At 47.0% G+C, this 21,505-nt stretch overlaps 1 protein-coding gene and 1 non-coding gene across 5 annotated transcripts in view; one reads left to right on the plus strand and one right to left on the minus strand.

Annotated features, from left to right (window-relative positions):
• LOC119393713 (uncharacterized) overlaps window positions 1-846 on the minus strand; it is a 54,443-nt gene extending 53,597 nt beyond the window's left edge. The window contains exon 1 of one of the 4 annotated variants that reach the window (XM_049415073.1): window positions 225-846. In XM_049415073.1, the coding sequence (XP_049271030.1) occupies window positions 225-622 (398 nt within the window). In that variant the 5' untranslated portion in view covers window positions 623-846. The remainder of the gene's footprint in view (window positions 1-224) is intronic. The other 3 variants (XM_037660837.2, XM_049415076.1, XM_037660846.2) reach the window with 3 other exon arrangements.
• A 6,445-nt stretch (window positions 847-7,291) lies between these two features.
• On the plus strand, window positions 7,292-7,364 carry Trnas-gcu (transfer RNA serine (anticodon GCU)). The gene has a single exon. It is a non-coding gene; the product is annotated as a tRNA-Ser (tRNA).
• Window positions 7,365-21,505: the final 14,141 nt, after the last annotated feature.

Here is a 21,505-nt window from a genome sequence, read left to right on the forward strand (position 1 = left end):
CCTTTGGTTGAAAAATACCTTCAAGCACATGCGCAGAATCCAAATTCCCTTTACCCCATAGCACTAGCGTTGATGACACCGTTGTTTGCAAGAAATGGGTGCAAGAAATTCTGCAAGAGTCACTTGCTGTCTGAAGCTTTGCAAATATAACCATTGCTTTAGCTTAAACATGCTGGCGATAGCAACAGCTACTCGGTCATCTGACACTAATAAAAAAAGCACACCTTGCGTTCACACTTGCTGAAAGAAGGCCATTGCTGCCGACGATGGTCTCGGCGTTTCCTCCATTGCAATCATTTCCGCCACGACAGGTGTGAAACACCAGGTGCTGCGGCCACGCTTTCCATTCAGCAATTGTCACCATGTCGGCGATGATGTTGGGGGCGGATGTCATGGAGGGTGCAACAATGATCCGTGAGCATTGCACTGGTCGCGTGGTAGGTTCCAGCTCGTGGTCTCGGAAGTCTAGAAGGTGGTTTACGCGACAGTGGTTGCCTTCCGTTTCCTCAAAGAATCGAGAGGCTTCCGAACACGACGAAGGCGCGCCTTCTGAAACCTTGGCAATCGATTCCCACAGAATACGCCTCGCCGACGCCCCCCGACTGGACACTGCCGCTTCCATGAGCACTCGACGAGAATAGAGGGGAAACGCTTAAGAGGGAACACACTGCACTGCTGGGAAAACGTGTGAAGTGATGCAATCGCGAGAAGCCTCAATGCGATGTGTGCCGCTGCTGTTGCGGCGGAACGCCGATGAGCTTCAAAGAAATGGCTCGAAGAAAATAGATTCTCTGCCCCGTGACGTCACCGAAAGGTGCACGTCAATTACAAACAGCGACACCTCGAATGTGGTGAAATGCCGGCACAAAGAAGACAAAGAGTGTGTAGTGTGGATTGCCGATGCGACAATGCCCTCGTGGTGAGCCAGTTGTTGCGAGAAGGCGTCACGGCTGTTTTAGTGCGCAACAAAATGTGACCCTGACTACATTAAGGATGCGCACAAATATCATGACATTGGGAGCAATAACAGAAGCACGCTTTATCAGCGCTTGCTTTGAGCAGCTGCTACCAAGCATATATGGTCTAGGGGCCCCGTGCCTACAGTGGAGGGCAGGCGCTGTCTCATTGCATGCAGCATTCAGATGCCCGATAAGATAAGCATGAAAAGCGTTAAACGTGCGCCTCTTGTTGGTGGCGGCGTTTTGTGGCGCTAATTCCAAGCAATCAGCTTGTGTTGCCCTAAAAGCTGGCTAAGGTTGCGTTCACACTACTTACTCCTGAAAAAGGTGCCCTTTTAGACGTATTCCCACGTAACCTGAACCAATACTTCAAAAATATTAATTAATTTGATTGTTGGGGTTTAACGTCCCAAAACCACGATAAGATTATGAGAGACGCCGTAGCGGAGGGCTCCGGAAATATTGGCCACCTGTGATTCTTTAACGTGCACCTAAATCTGAGTACATGGGCCTCAAGGATTTTCGCCTCCATCGATAATGCGGCCGCCGCTGTTGGGACTCGTTCCCGTGACCTTCGGGTCAGCAGTGGAACGTCACAACCACTAGTCCACCGTGGCGAGTAATATAATAATTGCTGAAGTTTTAACAGGGAAGCTGTTTAGCAAATAGTTCCTTGTGAGTCGATCGCAGAAAACTATCATCATTTAAACGGGTATGCGCCACTGTGCGGCCACCTGACAACGAGTACACAGGGAGACAGAGAGAGAAACAGAGAGACGGAAAGAAATACAAATAAAGAGAAAGAGAAATTCTCGCCGAAAAAAAGGTGCTCACGTGGTGGGATTCTTACCCGCGTACCCTCGATCCGAAGGCAAGCGTCCTAACAACTCGTCTATAGAGGCACGCAAGCAGAACATAGCATAACTTTTTATGGTATAGTGTATCAAGGAGGTGGGAGAGAAGGAGAGAGAGAGTAAAGGGTAGCACAGAAAGAATGAGGAACAGAGAAATAGAGAAAAAGAAAGAGCAAGCAAGACTCGCATCGTCTAGTGACCAGACACCACACCACCTGACCAAGCCACAAATGCGCAGTAGTTAAACCACGCCCACCGACGGAGACATCGCACGCAACCTCCGCTCTATAGTCAATAGCCTTGCTGTGTACTCCCGAGGAGGAAGCCGCGCATCTCGAAGCTAGACGAAATCCGTGCTTCGCTGTGCCAGGCTTTGCACGACTTAGTGCAAACTGCCGGCAATTTTTTTTACGTCTTAAAATCATATATGACTATGAGAGACGCCGTAATGGAGGGCCCCTGATATTTCGGCCACCTGGGGTTCTTTAAAGGGGCAGTGTAAAGCGTTTCTAAGTAATGATCGAATGGCTTTATTAAATGAGTTTATGGCCTCACGAATCAACTGCCGCAAAAATTTTTAGAATCCGTCATGTACGAGTGGAGTTGCAGGGATTTACCGCGCCCTTTAAAGGCTTTCTCTCTCCTTTCGTAACAGCAAGCACGCTGGAAGCTACACAGAGGGGGAATGAAAAGGGAACAAGAAAAGCGGGTCCGTTCGTCAGCGCGCATCGTGACCTTGAGCAATTTCTTTTCCTTTTTGTCTTCGAACGCGCGCCTTACTTTCAGTGAGAGCGCGAGTGGGCACGTGGCGGCATTTTGCGGCAGCCGCAGTAACTATGCAGCTAACGATGCTCAAATCACGGCCGCTGGATAAAGAGCGTTCTTTTTATGCAGCGGCCGTGCTCAAATCATCCAATGGCCGTAGACTTGGTGTCTATGGCGCGGCCATTTGGATGTATGGCATCATTTGTCGAGAGAAGAGGGAGCGATTTCTAGCTGACTTTGATAATTAATTGCGATTTTCAGGCCGCGTGCTGCGCTATGTTTGGCTCAAGTGTTCTCAGGAGCCTCGACTACCGGTCGTCAGCAATTCCTGGTTATGCTCAAAAAAAGTGTTGCAGGGCCCCTTTAACTTGTACCTAAATCAAAGCACGCGGGCCTCTAGCATTTTGCCTCCACCGAGACTTAAAGGAGGAGGAGGAGGAGGAGGAGGAGAAATAAACGTTTATTGCACGAAACGGTATCGCGGTGCTAGTCCCGCTTCTACCCTAGGTGGGACGTCTCCTCATTTCAGGAAACCTCTGGCCTGCACTGCCTCCTTGATCCTGGCGACGAGACGTCTTTGTTGGTCCAGGTCCTCTGAGGCGTCCTTGGCCTCCCACGTTTCGAGGTCTTCGTTTTCTTAACCGACGATGCAGGCATTCGGCGATGGCGATGTGTCTGTGTGTATACTGCACGGGCACGGGAGGATCATGTGGGCCAAAGTGCCAGGTACACCGCAAATTGGGCAGAGATATTAGTGTAACGTTGGGCACAGTCTGTGCAATAGTATACAGTGGGTGTAAGTGTTGCTCTGAAGTCATCTCAGTATGATGCTGTCCTCTTAGTTGAGCTTTGAATGTGGTTGTGGGTACTCCCTTAGTTCCAGCCTTTGATGTTGTAGAATTGCGGAGTATGTTATGGGTACGGACTCAGCCATCGCGTACGCAGTCCTGGCGTCTGGAGAGCGGGACGGGATAGCCCGGTAGGCGTGTGCTGCCTCGTTCCCCTCCAGCCGCTCGTGCGGAGGAACCCATGTCACAGAGGTGTACGGCATCGGAGGGCTCCGGCGCTTCAAAATCGTGAGTGCTTGGGCAGACACACGACCTTTGGTGTAGTTTCGCATGGCTGCTTGCGAATCTGTATAGACAACAGCTGCATCCCAGCACAGGGTAGCCAGCCGGTCTGAGAACGGGTTAACCTCCCTGCCCTTCCGTTTTTCTTCTCCTTCTCCTCCTCCCTGAGCCTTGACTGATTCACAGCCTCTATACGTGCGTGGTCAAATTTTATTCAACCTCATGGCATATCAAGTCTTGGGATCCAATGTGTCAAGCCATCAGTCATTATTTATAGGAAATTTTTAATTTTAAGCATGTGATTGCCTAATTTCAAGTTGACCTTGCAGCCATAATACAGGGCTTAATTTTCAATGCGGTAATTATGCATAAGCCATGAAGTGAGGAATTAAAGATCAAGAACTTTAAGTTGCAGATTGCACTAGCTGGCATGGATATATTCTAAACGTGTAAACGCAGATGTACTAATTATGCATAATAGAAGTATTGGTACATTGTAGTCATGTGATAACGCCGACAAGTTCCCAATCATAATTCCAGAAATTTACGTTAGTTTTCAGATATCTGTGAGTAAATATGTGCAGCAATATATGAAGGCAGCGTTGTCATTTTGTGGGCATTGCTGAATGCTTTTAGAAATCGTGGTAAGTGGATCTACAATCAATTTTAGACTTTTCTGCAGGAAACTCAACTGTATAATCGTGTGCGACATGTTGTGATGCCATAGTGCAAACTAATGCAATAAAAAAAACTAGAACATGCTTATCTGCATGGTTGCATATTTCTCAACAGTAAAGCTAGCCCTATTGTACTAATTTAGTTTCCACCAAGTTCCTTGTGCATCCCATTTCATTGGATTATGCTTAGATGTTCGCATTGTGACGTGCACATGTCAATAGACATTATGAGGAGTTTTTACATCCTTTTTTCATTTTGTTTTACTGCTGTGGATTATATATAGTGTTTGGGCTGCACTGTATATGTTGTTCCATGTGTTCAGTATTGGGTGCAGGTTCTGTGCACTAAGCTGGAAATGTACGTATGCTTACACTGACATGAGAACTGCTACTGCTTGATTCCAATAAAAGAGTGCAAACACTGTTTCTTGTATCAGTAGAGGTATGACAATTTGTCGTGCATGCAAATGGAAGAAATGAACTTCTGCATGCAATACAAATGGGTGAAACACTGCTCGCTCAATGTAATGACTTGTGTTTTATTACTGAACAAGTAGAACAGATCATTTACACATTAAAATACATTGCGGAAAAGAAATAGGTGACAGGCAGTTAGGCAACAAGACATCACTGCGTTGAATTGAAGGTGCCTGTTGTATAAGTAAACTTCAACATAATGTGCAGGTGGACGAGGGAGTGCACATGTCACCGAGTTTTTCCAGTTTTGTGCCTATTCGCTATAGTCCTCGTGTTTCTGTGTTATGTGTGTGTTATTCTGAATTGCGAACAAGCCAACCTGTCCACTGCTGTGAATATAGTATATTAGCATATTCAAACGAACCATTATTTTCTGAATAACAGCTGTTTTATTGAGGAGGACTTTAATACATATTTTTTAATCCGTACTGCGTCATCTGTGCAAGGGTAGTGCCAAGCACACATGGACGTTCACAAGGGAGATGTACCAGTGCATTAACTTTTTATTTTGCGGGAGACATGTCACTGGTAAATTTGTGGATGTTGCGCTTGAGCAACGTTACTAGATTAGCTTGGCATCGGAGCACGCTTTTGGCATTCGCTTTAACGCGGTGGCGTGATGCTTAACAATAACGGTTAATTAGTAAGATAGTAGGTTGTCTCCGAGTATGAAAGCAACTAAATACAAAATATCAGAGAACCACAGTATGCCACGCTAATGCGCGAATTGCAAATAAGTGCTAACTGCGGAAATAGATTATCGTTCAGCTGCTCAGAAGGCGCTGCCGCCCCTGCGTGCAGCTCGCGACAGTAGGCGCGCTTTAAATGCACTTAATGTCTACGCGCGTAACAATATCCTTGTAACTGTGGCGGCTGCGTGTGTAACTTTTATATGCTGTGGGAGCGGCACCCGCGAGCGCACCGACGGAAGAAGAGAACGATGGACACGGGCACGCTCGGGGCTCGCGCTCAGTGGCCGTTGACAGTGTAAGTCGCGGCCGAGTCAGGGGTGTGTTAACTCTGTATACCTCCCACAGGATGCCTTAATTCATGACGTCAGCACTGGCAGCGGCAAACGTCGCTTCAGTTAGAATCCTGGCGGTTGGGACAGAGATTCAAACTGCATAAATGGCGGCGCACACGGTATGCGTTGTCATGGCAACATTAATACCAGCCGCGCCTCCTCCTCTAGCTCCCTCGCGCACGCCGTTCTTTTTTTTTTTTTTTTTGCGTGCGGGACGCGTTTTTTCTCGGGGTGCGCGAATATAAAATTTTTCAAATACGAATCGAATACGAATATCCACCTTCGGATATCGAATCGAATATCGAATATCAAACGAAAAAGGCCTCCACAGTAACAATATTTTATTTAACATGTAGCTATTTCAAAAAAAAAAAAAACATTAACAGCCTGACTGGCAACATAACATACACTGCTATCTCCAGAACACAATGTCCAGGCTAGCACAATGCACATCACAACACAAGCAAATATCACGGCACAATGAAAGTAATGGCTAGATGTTATCATGAAGAAATATGAGTTGCTCCACATGATCAGGCTCCAGGCGCTCCCTTCTAACAGAGACACCCCCCCCCCTCCTGCCACTGAAAAGGCACGCTCGCTTGGAACAGAAGTGGCTGGTATAGGGAGGTATATGGGGCAAAGCTTTGCGAGACTGGGGTATCTGAAGGTGCCTACAGTCCGCCACCAGTCACATGGGTCATTATCTTTCTTCAGAAGTGGTCCCGCATAGTGAACGAATGGTAGTGCGGCACGTTACGGCCGCATAATATTGAAAATGTACGGTTACATGATCGCCAACAGCGCTGCGCGTCGGAGATGCACCAGCAATAAATCATACGTATTGGGGCGCTCGTCGCAGGCAGATGTCGTGCCTCCGTGTACTTACGATGTGTATCGCTCCTCTCGGCAACGTTTTTAGCTATACGAACGCAGCAGAAATGTGGAAGACGAGTTATTTTATGCATGATAATCGAATCGCATATTCGAATTTTTCGAATATACGAAGTTATCGAATATTCGAAACTTTTCGATTACACGAATTTCGAATCGAATACGAATATTTCGAATGTAATATTCGACGAATATTCGAACACCCCTCGTTTTTTCTTTGTTTTTATGAACCTGCTCGCGTGTGCTGCGCCGTGCTTTTCTTTCTTTAATGCATCCGCTCGCGCCTGCTTCGCCGTGTGTTCGTTGCCCGTTTGAAAGTACACAATTCGCAATCATGCATTCTGCAAACACTGCAGTCGTGCAGCATGTGCCAGAAAGCAAAAGAATGAATTGCACTCGCAACACAAAATATCTTTGGCTTCGTTTCATTGCCTTCGTTTTTGAAAATCAACATTTTCTTGAAATGTGGTGCGATACAGGCTCAGGACATTAACAGATGTGATTAACAGGTGATTAACAGGATACTAAGATAAACGTGTTCATGATCACTAAACAACATGAAAGTCGCCCCGCCGCGGTGGTCTAGTGGTTATGGCGCTCGGCTGCTGACCCGAAGGTCGCGGGATCGAATCCCGGCCGCGGCGGCTGCATTTGCGGTGGAGGCGAAAATGTTTGAGGCTCGTGTACTTACATTTAGGTGCACGTTAAAGAACCCCAGGTGGTCGAAATTTCCGGAGCCCTCCACTGCGGCGTCTCTCATAATCATATGGTGGTTTTGGGACGTTAAACCCCAGATATTAATATTATCAACACGAAAGTTCCCCGCAAAGTCAAGAACTTAAACAACAGTGGAATAAAAAACAAAACATAACACTAGGGCACATGCCCATATCAAAAACACATTTTCTATACTGTGATCCCAGTCCATGAATGGCACCTCAATTTCCTCTACGAGTCACGTGGGTTTTTTTTTTTTTTCACTAGCCTCACCCACGTGACTGGTAGAGGAAATTGAGGCCCCATCTATGAACTGGGATCAGCGTTAAAATCTGCGTTCCGTCGCTTGCCTCCCAATTGTCTTCAATCCCCTCTCAGGCGGGATCAACTCCCTCTCCTCCTGGAGGCACGCTTTCCGCCGCCTTGCTGGCGCCGCCGACTTTAAAATCCGTTGGAAAGTTTCGTGTCTGGCGTTGGTAAGGCGTTCGTTAGCCGTCGTCGTTCGACCGTTTGGCTCGCTCGCTGTGTGATTGTGCGGCGCGATGTTTTACGACTCGCGCTGTTCGTGCATCGTGCTTTGTTGCTCCAATACTTCCAGAACAAGTCCCGGAAGATGGTGCCGGCCCCCGAAATGACGACAGGTGAGCGTGCCCGTTGAGTCGCGGTTTTCATTCTGCCAGCTTGAATTCACGTCCATACCGAGCAGCTGTTTTCTGCAGTGGGGCTACAGTTAATGTTTTCAAAAATGGCTGATTGGAAAATGGCACGATGCCGCCTTTACCTCATTATACGAACAAGCAGCGGACATGAAGCACATGCGACGTAACTATAGTTACAGGTTTACAACTCTCATAGAACCGCGTGCTTGAATGTGTGCTTTGGATTTACTCGGGTTAATTACTCGCCATCGCCTATAACCGCGTTTCTGAGGCTCTAGGTAAATGTATAAAAACTTGTACTGCTCTGAGACGAACAAACGTGTTCACTTTTGCACGAGTCGACGGCGCTTCTTTATCTAATTGAAACTTGTCACTTTTCTTCAGGATGGAAGTGTTTTTTATTTAAAGTATTGCGGAAGGCCACACAGCTGATCGGTGCGCCCAGAGAAAAGCTGAAGAATTGCAGAATCGACGCATTTCAAGAAGAGATGCTATGAATTCTCCGATATCGTCTGTTCATTTTCACCACTAGTTTTGCGAAACTCAACGTTTTTGGAAATGTAGTCAATAAAGTGCGGCCAATAATAGTTATGTTATATGTGGAGTTCATTTTGACATCTTTAACATGATCGTTACATTATTATTCTATTTTTAGGTATTTCAACTGCTTTCATTGTTCTTGGATTGCAGTGAATGTTCACTTTTGTTAGTCGTTCATAATTTTGTGCAATATCGTGCCCATATATCAGAAGCTCTTCTGCACTTTTGTTAGTATAAAAAATGTGTTTTTGATATGTGCATGTGCCCTAGTGTTATGTTATGAATTCTGTTTTTTATTCCACTGTTCTTTAAGTTCTTAACTTTGCCGGGAACTCTCGTGTTTAGTGATCATGAACACGTGTATGTTAATCTCCTGTTCATCGGTTAATCACTTCTGTCAAGCTCCCGAGCCTGTATCGCACCACATTTCATGAAAATATTGATTTTCGAAAACGAGGGCAATGAAACGAGGCCAAGAATATTTTGTATTGCGAGTACAATCCATTCTTTTGTTTTCTGGCACATGCTGCACGACTGCCGTGTTTGCAGAATGCATGATTGCAAATAGCGTACATTCGAACGCGCAACGAAAGCACGTCGCAGCACGCGCGAGCAGGTTCATAAAAAAAAAAAAAACGCGCTGTGCACGCAAGAAAAAAAAAGAAGGAAGAGAACGGCGGGCGCAAGGGAGCCAGGGGAGGAGACGCGGCTGCTGTTAGTATTGCCATGACGACGCATACCGTGTGCGCCGCCATTTATGCAGTTTGAAGCTCTGATCCCAACCGCCAGGATTGTAACTGAAGGGATGTTTGGCGCTGACGTCATGAATTAGGGCATCCTATGGGAGGTCCTCCCCCCCCCCCCCCCCCCCCCGCGTGGGTTTCTTTCACTATTCGCCGCGAGATCGGGTTACAGGTGGCAGCACCGTCCCGCGCTAGTGTGGATAGGCGGTTGTCGGCGCGTATACAAACGCACACAAGAGCACTTCGCTGGGAGCGATTTGACCCGATTTCTGGCAAAGCAAATGCGTTCACTGCAGCTTTCTGGTAACATGTGCACTGTTCATTCCCGAATTAACGCACGAAGCGCGCCGAACGTTACTATTATTTGTGAGAGAAGAGCATCCTGCTAACGAACGGGTTACTCGCCTTCGGCAACAGTCGGCGTTTTCGCAGTGGATGACGTTTTCTTGTTGTTTTACTTGTACATGTTTAGTTTGTGCTCAGCCTACTATGCACTGCTGTAGCGCGTCTGCATTAAGTATTTACTTCTTGTTCATCTGGATAACCCCCAACAAAAAGAAAGCCCGTATTCCTGCACGATGAGTTCGAATAGTACTATGTGCACAGCGTGCTCAAATATTCATCCGAACTTCTTATTCAGTTCTCCATAAAATGTAGGACAGTTGATAGGTTTACTGAGGAAAGCTACGTGGCTGACAGCGCTTTAGCGCTACTGAGACGTTTAACACGCACACGCTTGTTTTTAATCCAGTAACAGTACAAAAAGGTAACTGTACAGCACGGAACTTTCTTCGGTTGATTAGTTGCACGACAGTAATGAAACAAAGGGCAGGGTTATTTCACGGGACCAAAGTACGTTTTTTCATGCGAATAATGTCCTCTGCCTTCCGTCAATCTGCTATAACAACGCAACACAAACGCTAAGATAATGCAAAGAAAAAAAAGATGTGGCTTCGCGTGAAATTACTACGACATAATTGTAAAGTACGCTGTTTGGATTAATTTTGACCGTCAGGGCTCTTTAACGCGCACCTTAATCTAAGTACACGGGTGTCTTTGTACACATTTCGCCATATGCTATAACTGCGCAAGGAAACTCAATTTTGCGATTTTCGTGTCATTCCATTTTCTTTTCTGTTTTAGGGGACAATTTAAGTACCGAATTGTAAGACGTGACTTCACAGAAATAGTTCTCTGTAGTAGGAACAGGACCGTACGCAACTAAAGCTCGTCGCGTAACCTATGAACGACAGTCCCGAAGTTACACACCTAACCACAGCGCGCAAGTGCATGAGAGCTTTTCTTTTTACCACCGAGCCTCTAAAAGGCTATATTCACATGAGATTGAATACTTAACATCTTTAGGACAACGCCAAGTGTACTTTGCAATGCTTGAGCCACAGAGCTGCACCTACACTGATATGACTTTCGTGAACGGAGGGTACGACGACCACATACAGCGCTCTCGACAAGTGCACTCACTGATCTTATAACGGTACATATACAGCCGATCAAGGCCAAATGCTTCTTTACATCGTGTTAGGCATACGTACGTGCGGTTAAAGTTGCACTAACGCATCGAAACAAACCGCCTTTTGAGGACCTGCATGACGTACGCGCACATGCTAACACAACGTGGCTAGCAGACGACGCATGGAGCAATCCACACTAGGCGCGTTTCAGCCAGAAGCCGCCAGGCGGCGACTACGCTCGATCTCGCGGCCAATAGCCTGGCCGAGTCTTTCAATGATAAAGGCGTGTTGCTCAGTGTCTCGTCCTCGTCTCTGAGGGGTTCTGCGCGGAAGCTGGCGTAGACCCCTACAATGCAAACACAGGCGGTCTTAGAACAGCTCAGAACACGCTGCTGCCACTGGACGCGTGCAGCTCGCGGCAGAAATTACTAAAATTGCCCCACAGCATACACCTATGGTATGCACGTACGTTCGGCCAACTGAAGATACCTTTGTCGCCTTTGTCACGTTGGTATTCACGAATTTCGGGCGAGCGAAGCATTGTCGATATATGGAGAAGCACTCAAGAGGACACACGCCTATCATTTTGATAACGGCACGACACGATGAACCACAGAATTCGGAGCCGAAGGTGTTCACTTCGGCCTGCATGACGCCTCACAAGTTGGCCTTACGTAAGCTTAATAGTAGCCTCACGTAAGCTTAAACGCAGGCCGATGGTTGTTCTTTGAATACGACTGGAAGCAGAAGTACTCTCAGTGAGTTGACACAGGAATTCAGGTTCTATTATTTATATTTCACCGCTGAATCCATCTTCGGGATATCTTTGACGTGAAGTTAATTATCCAAAGGTTAAATGATCGTGCGCATTCTCTGTCTAAATAATAATAGTGTTAAACCCTAAGCTATAATCCAACCCTCATGGTTTACGAGGGGCCGCTCTCCGGCCTGTTAATTAAGAACCTGCTTGCAACTCGATCTGTACACGCACTGATCAAGTCAGCACGAGATCCGTGGCGTTAGAACTCAACGCCGCACACAAAATTTGTAAGATTTGAGGCCAGTTATGACATTCAAAGCTAATCGAAACAAGCGAGGCACAAGAGGCTGCGATGCCAAAAAGGCAGTGTGGTCAAATTTAGGTTACGCTCGAACGTGCGCGGGCGCGCTGAGTTCAGCAGGCGACAGTTGGCCTCTATCGAAAGTGAGTCATCTTTTTGAAAACTCGCAACAAAGTATTTCCATATTTCAGCCTGTTTATTTAACTACAGCAACTATTATACACAGTGTCAACGGGAACAAGCGCGTCTGATCCAAACACCGCCCTTGATTTATGTCGGCTATTGACCAATAAGGATGCTATGTTTCTTGCGACGTGGAGAAACAGATCCGTGACGTCAATTGACAGGCGCCCCACCCACCGACGAGAGTGAGAACCAGCCTCTGTTTGAAACGAGGGCGCCTGAGAAAACAGCAACTTCGCACTCCGCTTGTAGCCTTTAAGCGGCGCTCACGACTGCAATATTTGGCTGAGCAGTTCATAGCTGTGTCAGCTTTCCGCAGGATGTGTTTTTTCAACAAGCCCAAGGGGTGCTTCATGACCCCTTTAAGTAAAACATTAGCGAAAATTCGGCTGCTGCTGCTGTCCTATTCGTCCTCCACCGTCTTGCTTTCAACTCTCCAGAGTTCTGAGGAAGATGATGATAAACAAAAACTGGGGCCTGAATTCGCACAGCTCCATTCACGATACCTCAGATTCTCCTTTGATTTCTTCTTCTTTATTTTTGTGACCAGTTCGAGCAATTTTTGTTCGTGCCATTTTCTGTGGGACACCAGGACCAAAAGGGTTAACATACCGAACATGTCTCGTCAAATGAAACAAGGATAAAAGTCTGTACTCAATTGAAACTGCTCATTGCAATCTCAACTCATCACCTGAGTTTGCTGAATGGAAAGAAAGAACAGCTGCATTTGTATGACCCCAACTTTTCTTGGCATGCATAGAGTTTCATACAATAATCTAGAGAGGAAACTGGCGCTGTGATCGTTCAACCACCATGGGAATGATGGGAAGTACAGGCTTCGGGTTGGATAGCATTAGCTAGCGAACTGTCTACGGATCTTCTTCTACAGTTTCAGTTTCGTTCTTCGCGAGGCGTGGGTAGTGGGGTACGTTTCAAAGCACTCAAGCAGCGCCTTTGTTGTTCAAAGAGGCTGAAGACCGCTAGGTTTCTTGGTTTGTTGCGACGTTGCAGCTTTACAGGTTGTATTTGACAGTTTTAGCAAAGCGTCGTGCACTCGCCGCTGCGCATAGATGTAGCGTCGCATGCCAGTACAGGAAATTGCATAGAGTTCACGTTTTGTGATAAGCGCTACTTGTCAAAACTCTTTCAAATCGACTGCAAACGACGGCGAAGCTAAGTAGACGCACCGTCAAGCTCCTCTGACACGACTTCACAACAAAACGAGAAATGCGTTTGGCGCAGACCACTTGGACAGACGCACCTGGCATCGCAGTGCTCAGACGATACGTTAAGTGTTTCTCTCTCAATACAGTACTGCTATTTTCATAAATAGATAATGCGTACTTTCGAGGGAAAAACAAGCGTGTTTGTTTTAAGTGTTGTAAAGGAAATACTTCATTATAGTGTGAAGCCAAATCCGGAACACAACTGCAGAGTAATGCATACCCTGGTGGTTAAATTTGTTGAGGTTTCAGTTTTATCTCACGGTCGCGCAAACGTTTTGCAGTAAGTTTTACGTACAGAAGAAAGAAGCAAGTTTTAATTGGAAATAATTTCATATCGTTTTGTTTTACACTCGGCAAACCATCGTCGCGAATCTCTAGAACCGAATCCATCCGAAGCAAATCCGAAACCTGTTTTTCCCATCATTCCCATGGTGGTTGAAGCGCCGCTCAAGGAGACCGCGTAGACACTAGCGCCTGATTCCCCTCTAGGTATTTAAGAAACTCTATGGCGCGCACCGTCGCGGGATCCGCCAGGCGCCGCGCTCGCTTCGCCGCGGCTAGAGTCACTGGAAAATTGCAGAGTACCGCAAAGGTAGGCTGCACGCGGGCAACATTGGGCGGCGGCGGCCATTTACCTTCCGGACCATCCGGCGCGTTGCTAGCGTGTGTTGAGAAGTGACCGATCTTTTCGCCTCGATAACGTGTTACGCTCGGCGAAACTGCAATATGTGTGTGTGTTTTTACAAGAGAATATCAGAAGTGATTTCGACTCATCGACAGTTATGAATAGACTGCGCGGTAAGCGGTGTAACTAATGAAACGTGCGGCGAATGTTGCCATGTGCTCGCGAACTCTCTTCGTGGCTTCATTGGTCTCTTTTCGTGTCACGGCCGGGTGTGTTCGTTAGGTCCGGAGCTGTAAACATAGTTGCATTAGCGTAGTGACTTCGTGCGAGATGCCATTTACTTCGACTCTTGGTGAATCTTGACTCTTTGCGCTAGCTTTGCAGTCCGTGTTCAGGTTCACTTCATAGCGCACTCGAGAACATTATCGAACAACATCGAGAACATTCAGCATTGCGTCCTTCGACTGATCGCTGACGCATACCTTGCTTGCGCACCATGCTTGCTGTTCAACTCCATGGGTGATATGTCTAATAGAAGTGGTGTGTGTGTGTGTACGGTAATTGGAAGTTGTGTGTGACGTATTTGTGTCTCGGTTGGGAACGCCAGCAGCAGAACGCACGGGTGACTCAGCGTGCTTTAGGTAAGAAGGTGCATCTTATTTTGCGAATACGTTGTCATTTCGTAAGATATACGTAGAAAATAGGACATCAAAAATGATTGACATCACTACTTAATTGTTTCATTTCCTATCGTTTGTCTTAATATTCAAAACGTTGCAGTGACTCTGCAAAGATTTTGCTTTGTTCCGATAAACAGTTCTTTTTTGTTGACGTTGCCAGCGCGTAAACAGCTGGTGTTCGGCTTCTGCAGTCCTTTTAATTTCATTTTTTTTCGTAATGCACTCCTATTAAAACTTCCTCGCCATAGCGCTTTACGTTCTTTTGATCAGAAATAGCACATCCCGGAAATGTTTAAAGCGCATGCTACAGCAACACAGTATGTATATATACCTAGGGCTCGCATGAAATCGATCCCCTTAGTGCAGGAAACCTGCCGTTTTTTTTTGTGTTTTTTTGCTGTGACCATTTCTCACCCACTAAACAGTATTGTAAGGGTACGCTCGGCGTAATGCAGCATTAGCAACATTTTTTTTGCGAAAAGTTTTTTAAAATGCGCTTAATAACATTGCCTTATACCAAGTTCATCAACAGAGTTCCACGCTTCTATTTTGCGCAATGGCAAATGATGATGCCACAATTGCCTTCAAGGTATACCACTACTTTAATAAATCTTCGATTTCGCTCTCGTGCGTGACACGCTTATAACTCGAAATGCACGCACAATCTGTTCAACACATCAAGACATAAACAGCCGAGCAAATAGAAAGGTATGTAGTTTTCAATGTTGCTGAACATGACGAACAGAAAAGGTGAAGTATCATGTCGCGTGAGAGCTTTTCCAGCAAAGTGTCCAGCCAACTATGCAGCCACGTAGAACGACGCTCTTTGGCGTTAATTTTTCCCACACGGAATACAAAAGTAAACGAGATTCACAGAGTAGCTCCCCATCAACGTTGGGTTGCTGGTGAGCTACGCTCTGGCATCTGCATCAAGCGTTTAAAGAAAGCGACGAAGTACTTCAAGGAGGGACCGTGGTACTGCTAAATGTCCGGCCACGCTCTGCGTTCAACGCGCCTGCACCCAAAGCGCTTGGAAGGGATATGGCGGCGAGAGGTCAAGTGATGCGAGTAAGCCAATCGCGTCGGCGGCGGTGCGTGGAAAACAGATGCGATACTCTGAACTTTTTCCAGTGACTCTAGCCGCGGCGCTCGCTTCGCCCACCAACGATCCGACACGTACGGCGACGATCCAGGAGACAGAGAGGCACTCGTTCCCCGCGCACCCAGGCACAGCCCGCGCAGCAGCCAATCGGATAGTAGCGGCACTTCCACCGCCATCTAGTGGCGATTCGCACAATCGCACTATTGCACACACTTCTATTGGACCACCGCCATCAAGGAAATGAGACGAGAAATGGTGATGACGACACAGATTGTGTACAGCGCCATCTAGAATATCATCACTCAACTACAGTTTGTATGTACTTCTATGAGACAGCGCCATCTATTATACTGTTCGGGGGATACTGCCGGTTACGCCTGACGCCTGACGCGTGACAAGGTTAGACTAAGAGGAGCTGCGCCCCTAAAAACTCGCTAGCGTGCACTCATTTCCGCACGTATCCGCGTACCGCAAGCGCGTTATGTAGCGCGTTTCACATACTGCCTAGCTGCGACTGGATTCGCAATGGCGGCCGCCGTAGCAGACGACGCGGCTGCCCCCCCCCCCCCTCAGCGGAGCTCGCGGGCATCAAGGCACCCTACCACGGAGCGCGAATGTAGCGGCATACCGCGGCGGCAACCGTAACTATGCAACAAACGATGTTGAAATCAGCCAATGGCCGTGTCTTTTGGTTATGTGACGCAGTTGATTTGGGTGTATAACATCATTTGTCGAGAGAAGAGCGAGCCATTTCTTGCAGAACTTGAACCTTAATTGTAAATTCCCTGTTGCGTGCTGTGCTATAATGTTTGCCCAATATGCTCACAGGAGCCTGGACTAACGATCGGCAGCATTTTCAGACCATGTTCAAAAAGTGTTGCAGGACCCTTATAAAAATATAATTGCTTTTGGCGTAAGTTGCATGCAGTCGTTCATAACTAGCGTAAATATAGTATATTTGTGCCCTAGCAAATTCTGTCAGCACAGCAAAAGCCCAGCCTTTGAGGTGCTTGTGACAGTCATCGAGTCGCTCCATAATTTACGACGAAATCAAATACATAATGTCCTAAATGTACGCGGGCCAGTAAATAACACGCTCTTTATTCTTCAACGCGAAGCATTCCACGTCCGTGTCCCTCCCAACCCATTGCTGCTTCCCGATCACCATTGCTAAAGTTTAGCGTACCGAATACATTCTATTTGGTACGTATGCTATTACCAAGACTTGTAGCAGTTACACAACCATGCAGCCAAGCCTCAAGGCATTACGCGCGATATTCTCAGGCTTTAGTATCTTTCGGCGCGCTTATGTGTGATTAGGGGTATTGAAATGACCCAGAAGAATTATTAAAACTTCAACGAGGAAACAGGGAGAGAGCAGGGAGAGAGCAGGCTGCGAACAGCCGCCTAGAAGGGCACAACGCTTGCCTCCTCTTTTGGGAGGGGAAACAAAAAGAGGAATGTAAGATATGGAAGGAGCAAAATAGGCATAAACACAGTCAATAAAAAAAGACCGAGATTTGGACAGAAATAGAGTCATGGCGGATCTGGCCTCCTCCTCAAAGTCATGCATTGAGAATATGCAAATGCACTCAATTGGGTAATAAAATTCGCTTTATTATCGAACAATGATGCGGTTCGTGAAAGCTTGACTACGACATATTTTGTAATGCCACATGATATTTTTGTCGTTTATCGCACATGCACGAATGCACTTGTCACGTAAAGAGAAACAGAGCAGCGTGTCAAAACAAACAATCCGCAAAATGAAACAACAATATTTCATTTCAACTTTGTCATTCATTAAACGACCACTGATTTCAAATTCACCTCATCGCCATAGTTTGCCGAATAGAAAAGAAAAACGAAGAGCTGCGTTTGTAAGATCTCGGTTTTCCTCACATGTAGTTTGATAATCAGGAAATAAATAAACACATCGATAACAATTCGGAAAAATGAATCGTTAGTGCGTGTACACAATGCTTGCAATGAATATATACGCACTCCAGTTACATAATTCACACCAGCACCGTTAATTTGGGTTTGCTGCAGCTACGTTCTAAGTTCGCGAACGTTGCTGCAGTTACGTTCGCGAACAACAGCACTGGCCACGGTCTCCCGAACACACGATGTCTATGGTGCTAACTTCCAACACACATGTACGACGAGCCAACTCGCCCAATCATCAACACTTGTGGTCTAAGGTGAGGCGTTGTGTGAACACGGCGAGCTCTTCGGCGAAGCATAGCAATAGTAGTGGTGGGTCGTCGGGCAAGTAGGCGACGGCAATCAATTAGCAAAACTGTGACAGTCCAGCACGTGCACCGTAAGGTTTACAGATCAAGGCTCGTAAAATTTAGAGAGAAGAAAAGGCAGGGATGTTAACCAGTTTAGGACTGCCGGTTTGCTACCCTACACATGGGAACGGGATGGGGGAGATTAAAAGAAGATGAAAGAGAGAGAAAGACAGCACATAACACAACACACATGCAATCAGTGACCGTCCATCACTCTTGCGTGGTACGCGACATCACTGTCACAGCCGCTTGTCCAAGTCCGTTTCTTTCAAAAACCGAAGTAGTGCCTTCGTCGCCTTCAGCTGCGACGTCTTCTGTCGAAGACATTTAAAAATGTAAGCGTTTCAATAGCAATGAAGTTGATCAAATCAGAAGCATGCTGGTGGGCAATGTTGCAAATGACTTAAAGATCTCTGCTAAGTCACCAGGCGGCGGCAGCAAAATTCGCAGTTCTATAAATGGACTTCACAACCATCCGTTCTTGACACCCTGTGTTGATGTCATTGAGTTAACCAGATTTAGCCTCCAAGCAAGTTATTCAGGGCCAACGCAAACATGCATATCAATATGCTGAGTGAGTGAAAACATTTATTAGAATAAACAGAAACCGCAGGTTTGTTCGACGGGCTCTAGGCGTAGGAGGAGTCCCCAATTCAGGACCCCATGTGCCACGGCCACCCTGCGGGATCTCGCGACCAGATCTTGCTGGTCCCAGGAGTTTAGACTGTAGGCTCCCCGTCGTTGCACGATTATGTGTAGGCTGGCGAGTTGACGATCATGAGCTGACACGCTCAAGTGGCGTGGTAGAGCGTTGCCGGGGCATTGTAAACTGGAGATCGCTGCTGGTATTGTGAGGGGTACATGCAGTGATATGGCGTGCGGTGTGGAAAGGTGTTGGTTCATAGCTGCCTCCATGAAAGTGCTTCAGCGCGCACGGGAGTCTTGCAGTTAGGCATATTTCCGGCGTTGCACTCCTTAATATTGAACTAGAGCGCACTAGGACAGGGGAGTGCTCGGAACGGCCGCAGCACCAATGCACAGAAAGTTAAGCCAAAACAGGGTCAATCCGCCTGTGGCGCTGCGATCGGTAGTCTGCAATGTGTCGTCATTTAAGAGTTGCGCGCGGCTCTGCCAAAGTGGTGGAGGGGTAGAATGCCCGCTTCCCACTCAAAAGGCCCTGGTTCGAACCCCAGCTGCAGATGGTGGGTTTTCATTTTTAGTGTTACATTTTATAGCTGTATTGGTTTTCCTTTGTTTCTTAAAACTAGCTTCTGTTGCTGCGTGCTGCTAGAAAAAGTAACTTAAAATGTGAAATATCGTTTCGAGTCTCGTATTCGCTAAAATCTCGGAAGCCATACTTTACGTTTTCTGTTCAATCCCAGGCGGTGGCGCTGCAAATAACTGCGCTCACTGTCAAATTTCTTCTATTTTACTTCACATTTTGCGTTACTTTTTGAAGCAACACGTAGCAACTGAAGCTAGTTTTAAGAAACGAAGGAAAACCAATACAGCTATAGAAGGTCACACTAAGAATAGAGACCCACCATCAGGCCCGTAGCCAGGAATTTTTTTCGGGGGGGGGGGGGGGGGGCGACGGGGCACTTGCTGAAAATCTTCACTATTTGAGAAAAACGCCTATTTTCATGATTTATTTTCGATAAAACACTATGTGCCATAAAAATTTCGGGGGGGGGAGGCCCTGGTCCCTCCCCCTGGCTACGGGCCTGCCCACCATCTACAGCTGCCATTCGAACCCGGGTCTTTTAAGCGGGAAGCGGACATTCTACCCCTGCACCACTGCGGTGGCGCCGCGCGCCACTCCTAAAAGACCACACAATGCAGACTACAGATCGCAGCTCCGCAAGCGGATTGACCCTCTTTGGGCTTCACTTTTCGAAGCTCGTTCGTGTACTCCCCTGTTCTAGTACACTCTAGTTGAACTATTGTGTCAAATTGTTTCGGTATCGATTCCGAACTCTCCTCTTCATGGTAGCCTCGCTGTGATGTTCGGTGAGTATGCCCTCTAGCCGAGGCTTGGGCTGTCTTGTTCTCAGCAAGGTAATCGTGACCTGGCGCCCATAATAATCATTGCTGGGGTTTCACGTTCCAAGCGAACATGTTATTATAAGAGAAGCCATAGGGTTGGTAGCCAGAAATTTTGACCGTAGGGTGCTCTTTAACGTGCAGCTAAATCTAAGTACACGGGTCCCCAGCATTTTTGCCTCCATCGAAATGCGGCCGCCGCGTCCGGTATTCTATCCCGCGACCTTCGGGTCAGCAGTCGAGGACCATAACTACTAGACCACCATGGCTGATCTGGCGTCCCTCATACTATTGTGGCTGTTTCAAGTAGGGCACATGTTTTAAACTGCCGCGGCGATCTCGCGGAGGGCGTTGAACATGGGAATCTGTCCTCGTACATGGCTGCATCCGTGTACAGCTTGCCGTGAGAGCTGGCAAACGTCTTTCGTAAGCATTACGCGCGAGCACATCGACGGCCTTGGTTTTAATTGGGTGCATATTCCTGGGCGCGGGCGCAACGTAGAGAAGCTCCACTATGGGGGGGGGGGGGGGAGGTGGCATGCATTCCTTTCGTTGAATGGCACGGGGTGGTGGCTTCGGTGTCGTAGGGCAGTTGTTCCCGTTTCCGTTGGCGATACCCCTTCCCTCGGGATCACCAGGTGCGACTTTATCAGTGCACTTACGTTGATCGTGCCGTGCTCCTCGTGGCGTCTCTTGGATGTTCATAAGTAAAGTCATTAGGCCTGTTTATAGGCTAGCCTTGAAAATGCGTTCACTTCTCTAGGTCGCGGCTAGAGAAGGTAAGGGGTGCTGTAAGTGAGACTACTTGTGATCAGCGCGTAGATGATCTTTACTGCGTCGGCTTCTTTCAGTCTATTCAGAGATACGATGAATGATTGATTGATTAGTGGGGTTTCTTGGCGCAAGGGCCATGGGTGGCCAAAGAGCGCCATGTCTTTTGTGTGGTGTTAGCGATGACCAGTGATACGATGATAGGGTGTATTGTGGCTGTATAGAGGCCTAAAATCACGCGCTATAAAGAAGCGTAAAAAAATGTGTATACAGTCTAAAATTATGGCAGTGACAAGTGGTGTGATCTATGGTTGTGGGATAAATGACGAGTGATCATGGTATTTACAAGTGAAAAACGGGATAAGAGCACGAGTGCCTCCTCAAGGCCTTTGATTCCAAAGGCCGGGAGGCAGGTGCTTCCTTTGATGGAAACCGTAGCAGCAGCCTCAATCATGAGGCCGCGCTACGGAGCGCCTGGAAAAATAACGTTGAAATTATGTACACTTTTTAAAAATTCAAAGAGGGACTGATATTTAAAAAGGGGTTCTATGCCAATGAACATAGCAGGATGAAGAGGGTACTGCAGGTATACAGATGAAAAATGCTTTTTTCTGAGAGCGTCTAGTTCCCTGCATTGCAGTAAGGTGTGGAGTACAGTGAGGGGGT

Source organism: Rhipicephalus sanguineus, chromosome 1 (genome assembly GCF_013339695.2).
Source record: "Rhipicephalus sanguineus isolate Rsan-2018 chromosome 1, BIME_Rsan_1.4, whole genome shotgun sequence".
Classification (NCBI taxonomy): Eukaryota; Metazoa; Arthropoda; class Arachnida; order Ixodida; family Ixodidae; genus Rhipicephalus; species Rhipicephalus sanguineus.